Source organism: Hyalella azteca, unplaced genomic scaffold (genome assembly GCF_000764305.2).
Source record: "Hyalella azteca isolate HAZT.00-mixed unplaced genomic scaffold, Hazt_2.0.2 contig1631, whole genome shotgun sequence".
In the NCBI taxonomy this organism is placed as follows: Eukaryota; Metazoa; Arthropoda; class Malacostraca; order Amphipoda; family Hyalellidae; genus Hyalella; species Hyalella azteca.
Window position 1 is genome coordinate 22787 of NW_025931935.1, and position 7291 is coordinate 30077.

The 7291-nt window shown below is 40.5% G+C and overlaps 1 protein-coding gene across 1 annotated transcript in view; it reads left to right on the forward strand.

Moving 5' to 3' along the window:
• LOC108667597 (probable sodium/potassium/calcium exchanger CG1090) overlaps positions 1-7291 on the forward strand; it is a 28234-nt gene that overhangs the window by 10487 nt on the left and 10456 nt on the right. Inside the window, exons 2-5 of the mRNA XM_047883366.1 lie at positions 3839-4555; positions 5275-5583; positions 6041-6121; positions 6644-6826. Of these exons, the coding sequence (XP_047739322.1) occupies positions 4405-4555; positions 5275-5583; positions 6041-6121; positions 6644-6826 (724 nt within the window). The 5' untranslated portion in view covers positions 3839-4404. The remainder of the gene's footprint in view (positions 1-3838; positions 4556-5274; positions 5584-6040; positions 6122-6643; positions 6827-7291) is intronic.

Here is a 7291-nt window from a genome sequence, read left to right on the forward strand (position 1 = left end):
TCCGCGTGCATGGCATGGTATGCTGAACAAATGCGAAAACCTCTGTATAATAATGTTTGAAGCCCATTTAACTTGAACCGGAATGAACAAAAATTAAAGAAACTGGTATTTAGACCAGTGACTGTCGGTTTTCGGAACACAGAAGTCAAAAAACGGCCATTAGATTTTGTAATATTGCAATCGAGGAAGGACAAACTAATGTTAGATTCAAGCTCCATGGTAAATGTGATGAATAATTATGTTGCGAGTTTAGGTAATCAAAGAATGGTTTGACATGGGAGGGATGTTTGAAAATTAAAAAGGTGTCATCGACGTATCTGTTATAGAATATTGGCTTAAAATCAATCAAGAGGACAATTGGCCAGCCAAGAAACCTCCTGGAAACACATAAAAATATTTAAAAAGGTTGGGCAAAGCGGTAGTCCCATGCCTAAACCCTGTTCATATGCGATCTCCCTGTTCATATGCGATCGTCCCTGGTTTATCAATTTCGTTGTGCACGATGTGCATCTGCGTACGTCGGGATGACGTAACGCAATCTTTATTCCAGGGTCGCGGAGCATAAGGGCAGGAGTTGTAGGACCAGACAGTTGCTATCGCGCCCCCCTTGATTATTCGGCTGTGCGCACTCACGCCGAGCAGTGCGATGTCCCTGTTTCTGACAGTGACTTTAGGGTGTTAGCTTCCACCTCCGGTACTCCAAATTTGCGTTTTTTGAATCATTGTACATTTTACAACACTTCTCTTTAACTTCACTTCTTGTCTGTTTGTCTGTCTGTCTGTCTGCTACAAATCTTGTAATCGAAATTTAATACACTTCTACTTATCCTATCGATCTGAAATTTTGCACACTTGTGGAAAGTTGGAGACAATGCATGAATCAAATGTCAAAATAAATCATTTAGAAAAGTAAAAAAAAATTTTTTTTCAATATTAAAAAAATTGAAAAAATAATTTTGTCAGCTACAAATCTTATAACTGATATTTGACACACTTTTACCTGTCTAATTGATCTGAAATTTTGCACACTTGTGTGAAAACATCTGTAAGATTGGAGATACTGGATTCTTTGGAAGTGTTGTCTTTAAAAAGTAATTTTTAAACGTATATTATTTAAACTTAGGCCCAGTTTAAATTCAGCTGTTAGCTCCTATCCCCTTGAAATTGTGAATAGCTAGGTTTTTTGTGCCCTATTACTTGTAAATTTTAGATTCTACTATCTGACGATGGAGCTGGACTCCGAAACGTTTTCTATAAAGATATGACTTTGTGGACTATTCTTTGCTTTTAAATTTTTAGATGATATTGTTTGAAACAACATACAGGCTCTTGCTTCTATTGCACGAAGTACATTTTACTTTAGTAATATCTATTCTCAGGGACACCCCGATTCTTGTAGATAATTCAGTAAGTAAATGAGTTAAAATTCAGGTGTATTATATGCAATTTACGTACTTGCGACAGGAAGCGCATCGCGAGCACAAATTAGCGATCCGCTCTCCTCTAACGCTTGGATCCTTTTGCCACGCTGATTTTAATCTTGCATTTTTTCCTGCTATCCACGTTTGTATAGATACACAAAACACAAAGACAGTTTCAATTCTAGGCGTAAGAATCGTAGTGAATTTCGCATTGCGTGGCTTCATTCAAGTGGCTCTGTGGCTTGTCTAGCTTCATTCAAGTGGTATTTTGGCTTGTCTCACTTCATCCAAGTGGCACAGTGGTTTGTCTGGCTACATTAAAGTGGCACTGTGGCTTGCCTTGCTTCCATCAAGTGGCTTGTCTGGCTTATTTCAAGTGGCTCTGTGGCTTGTCTGGCTTCATTCAAGAGGCACTGTTGCTTTGCCTGGCTTCCATCAAGTGGTTTGTGTGGCTTCATATACAAGTGGCTCTGTTGCTTGCCTGGCTTCATTCAAGAGCACTGTGGCTTGTCTGGCTTCATTGAAGTGGCTCTGTGGCTCCCATACCAAGTGGCACCGCAGCTCGCACGTTTTCCATCAAACTTCAGCTCAAGCCGAAGTCATCATCGCTGCAACGCCTGATCCTCCTGGCAAGTCTGGCGCTGCAGGACTCCAAGGATGCGTAACTTGAGCAAGAAATTTAAGGCTTTAGGAACTTGGACAATGATTGGGAGCTTTCCGCTCGGCTGGACTCGACTGCTGGCGGATGGTAGTTGCTGGCAATGAAATGGCAAAACAAACTTTTGAACTTCAACGACCAAAAAGCTTAACTTTGAGGAGGCAAACATTTTGACTGCCATACGAAACGGAGAATAGTTTACTGTGAATAATTCTTCTTCTTGACATTTAGTTTTATTGTATTGGGTGTGACATTGAATCAGAACTGTAGTTTTTCTATAATTGTTGATACTAAAGGCGTTCAGTCTTTGTTGAATTTTTCTGTCGGAACGGTTTTTTTAATTACTGTCGCAAACAATTAAGTGCATCTCAATTAGGGATTTTTTCTTTTATAATAACGAGCCCGTAATTAATTTACGGCGTTTAATAATCGCCAGACGTGAGCGGAGTGAATGGCTCCAGTAATTAGCTGTAATTTTTATTTGCAGTTGCGTAACTTAATGTTCTGGTATTCCGGGGCCAAGATAACAGATATTCCATACAAACAACAGCGAAAATATTTTTGCATTAACTTTATAACAAGAAACAGCAAGCTATTTTGATAAGCCGAATAGAATTTATTGCAAAGTTTTTCCAAGAATGGACTAGAGGAAACAGCGCGTGGGTATTGACTAACAGCTATCCACGATAGGACAAGTCTCGTGTTGCTAATACCAAGAAATAACTTAGACATTTATTTTATGATACAAAATTTCTCGCTGCACAAATTGAGTTAAGGGTGACATGGCAAGGCTAGAGTTAAGATGTCAATGGTCTATTGAGTTCTGAAACCTGCCGCAGCAGCCACATCCAACAATAGGAAACTTCTCTATGAGGACCGAGTGTTTTCTTTCTTTTGTGTCGCACACAAAGAAAGCCCACCACGCGCTCTCTTATTTGCTCCCTCAATAGATCTAAAAGATTCCTGGATGTTGCTCCTCTGTACACAAGGAATTATGCATGTTTATCTGGCCAATTGATCAGGGCAGATGCTGTGTAAGTATAATTTTAATAGAAGTAAAATGCTGAAATTATGTAACTCCGAAAGACTTCCAAAATATAATGCTGAATTAATTGTACTGAGAAACTTTGAGTCTTCGAATAAATTTACCCGAAATGAATTTCGTTGAGGAGCACATAAAAAATAACAGATTCTTAACTATCCACCATTTCCAACAACATTTTTTAACTTGTCGAGTTTTCTGCTTACCATGCATTAGATTTGAAAATAATTTCGTGATTGTTTTAAAACAGTATTCGCGCTGGAGGAAGATTAATGTGGTATCAGAGAAAGGAACCTTTCGAATACTTGTATTAATTAAAATTCATTCTCTCGCACTAAAATGAAAGTAAAAATGAGTAAAAAATCTATGAATCTTATTTTTAGTCACAGAAAATTTTCCTTTAGCTCGTCAGTGTCTTCGAGACTCAGCGCGTGCTGAGTGTTTCATCTTCGAGGCGAAACTCAAATTTAGATTTATTCCACATGAAGTATTGTGGTAGAAGTTATCAATTGACAAGGATATCTCAAGAATTTCCGATCTATTCAAAGCAAAATTTGCTTTATGCTTGTGACAACACGAGTTGAATATTTCATGGCACTTTCTTTAATTCCTAAAATACTATGACTTATTTAATCTCTAATACAGGACAATGATTTTTTGATTTATCTATGATCTCGTATACTAACATCTACTAACGCCTGTTTTTCTTATTTGCAGACCAGACCAAGGAACACTACAGGTTTTCCGATTTTAAATCTTATTCACCTAGAAGACATAGATCATTCCTATTGTTTGAGTCTTTAATAAGAATATGTCACTCATGTGCTGAGTGACTTGATCTGCTAATGGGCAGCAATTGACATGAGTCGTGCACTATATACTGAGTATGAAGTATTATGACCTCAGCTTATAAAGTATTCCTTCTCTGTGCTGTGATCTTGATTCTTCCAAGAACAACTACGCTTAAATTCCTTACCCACTCAGCCCTCTTCAATACTATTTAAACCATACAGATATTTTATATATTACTAGTTCTTCAACACCAGCCTCTGTTCATGTTACAACATTCGTAAGAATCGCACTCAAGTTCTAAACTATTTATTCCACTTTTCTTCTCTCTTTCTTACTTTTTTAAAACTTTTTCTCGCTCTCAAACCTTCTCTGGAAACCAAACTCGGTTTCCACCCCGGTTATTTCCCCCCGGGGTTCCCTTGTCTCCCCACAAGCTTTTGCTTTATTGGAAGCCAAGCTTTCGAGACCTCGAGCTTCTGGTCCCAGTAAAGATGGAGCCTCCAAGACTGGGACTTGCGTCCCGACTGGGACTTAAGTCCCGACGATCCAAACTTGGAAAAGTAATCGTAGCGTCGATGGCTTACCTCTTCGTGATGAGTGTGATGACCCGCATCGTGAGGCGGGATGACACCACAACTTATGGTGAGTTCAAATCAAAGATTAATGCATAGTTGAAAAACGTCGCTGCTTACAAATTCTTGGAACAAAATAATGGAGCTCAAAGAAACTTATTTAAAATCAATACTACAAACTATCTGGCCTCTTTAGAAAATATATTAATTTATATAAGATATAGAACTTATTTAAATTCCAGAGGGCCATATTATCAAAACTTCGTAAGCACGCAAAATCGACTTGCGAGTGGCGTAAGTGCTGACTTGATGACGTAACTCTAGAGGTGGTATTATCAAAACATTTGCGCGGGAAGATACGTAACGTAACTGTACGCCTGCTCGGAGATGTCGTAAGTGGAGTTCCGCACAAGTTTAGAGTGTCTGCTGAAGCGATAGGAAACTATTGATTTACTAGCAAGTAGCAACACCTTGACTTGTGATAGAATTTTGTCAATAATCCGACAGCGCGGATTATACACGAATAGAATGGGTCGCCTGCCGATGACCACAACTGCCCTGGATATAATGGACCATCATGATTCCTGCCTTCCGGAACGTAGCCTTCAACACTTCAAGCCGTCCGTATCTAGGCCGTGGGTCGAACCAGCCCTCGGTCGAACATGTGTCTCGTGTCATTGTGTCTCGTGTCATTGTGTCTCGTGTCATTGTGTCTCGCGTCATGGTATCTCGCGTCATGGTGTCTCGTGTCATTGTGTGTGGTGTCATTGTGTCTCTGTGTCTCGCCAGAGTCCGGTCTCGCGGACCTGCACAGCGAAGAGCAGCCCGACGACGCGGCCCTGAGCGATGGCCTGCCCCTGAACCCTGGCATCGTCGCCTACGACGAGGACGACGTTGTCTTCCACGTCAACAACCCTTCGTCCCTCAACTCCGACGAGTGGCTGCCCACCGCCACTCTAATTAAGACCCGAAGTTTACTGGCCACTCAGTCGAGGCTTGGTCAGAGAGTGGCTCACAAGAGACGTGTCTCGAGGGAGACCTCAGGACGAGACCGCGACGAAGAAGCTCGAGACGAAGCTGAAACATCAGCAAACCGAGGTACGTTATTCATCTCTTTGCTGTCCTTCATTCAATGAATAACAATTTCACAAGCACCAATTTAACTAAAACCTATTGAATAATGTGTGCGTGCCTTTCATTCATATGTATTTTTCTATGCATTTCATGTGTAAACAATGAAAAGGGCAAACGCGGGCGAAAGTTATGTCGTGGGTCGAGGACTGAATTTGGCTTTTAAAAAGGTTAATGAATTTAACCATTCATGTCAGTTTAAATTCTATTCCAAAGCAAAATTTTACTGCATCTTTTTCTCATATCTCTTTTATCTTCACTTTTTGATCGAAGACGTTTCACGAATCTAACTATTTCTTTCATGAACTTAATTGTGAGTTTTATTTAATGTAAACGTTTACATTGCCATGATCTTCATTGGCCCTAACAATACTGTCATGAATGCTGGAGGTTAATTAGGAATATTTGTTGTTCTCAACCGCAGGTCCAATTAAGGAGGAAAAAAATCGAGGCGTCAACCCAACCTCTGGGGCGGATCCCAGCACCCGATCGCCGTCTGCAAAAGGTGAGTGCGGTGATCATTAATAATTAATTTTAATTAATTACCTCACTTCATATTTATACAAGTGTTTCTCGAGGAAACAAATAACCATTTGGTAATCCTGTAAACTTTAGTTGACGAGTATTACATTTGAACCTACATAATGGAGTTGATTCTTCTCGCACCAAGATGGCTAAAAGGCAGCATTCTGATCCTATTAATTGTGACACAATCACGATAATATTGCGATACGACAATGATTCTACTGTGACCCAATAATAATCCTATTGTACCCAATAATGATCCCATTGTAACACTACAATGATAACGGAAACCTGAAAACCCAATGCCAATGATGTTTGTACACAAGAAAAATACAAGAATCGGCGATATAGGCCTATCCAGGCCTATTCTTCAATGCCTGCCGGAGATACTATACTACTCTACTATACTATACTATACTACTATACTATACTATACTACTCTACTATACTATACTACACTACACTACACTATACTATACTTGTACCCCGCGTTGTCGAGCAGGGAACGCCAGCGAGTTTTGTCCCCGGCCCGCCATCGAGCAGTTCCCTCGCCCCCTGATGGGGCAGGACACGAGGGCAGGGGGCGGCGTCATCATACACATCATCGTCACCATCTATCTCTTCGTCGCCATCGCCATCGTCTGTGATGAGTTCTTCGTCCCGTCCCTCGAGATGATCTGTGATAGTGAGTGATGATCTGGCTGATAGTGAGTGATGATCTAGCAGATAGTGAGTGATGATCTGGCTGATAGTGAGTGATGATCTGGCAGATAGTGAGTGATGATCTGGCTGATAGTGAGTGATGATCTGGCTGATAGTGAGTGATGATCTGGCTGATAGTGAGTGATGATCTGTGATAGTGAGTGATGATCTGGCTGATAGTGAGTGATGATCTGCGATAGTGAGTGATGATCTGTGATAGTGAGTGATGATCTAGCAGATAGTGAGTGATGATCTGCGATAGTGAGTGATGATCTAGCAGATAGTGAGGGCTGATCTGGCAGATAGTGAGTGTTGATCTGGCTGATAGTGAGTGATGATCTAGCAGATAATGAGTGATGATCTAGCAAATAGTGAGTGATGATCTGGCTGATAGTGAGTGATGATCTGTGATAGTGAGTGATGATCTGTGATAGTGAGTGATGATCTG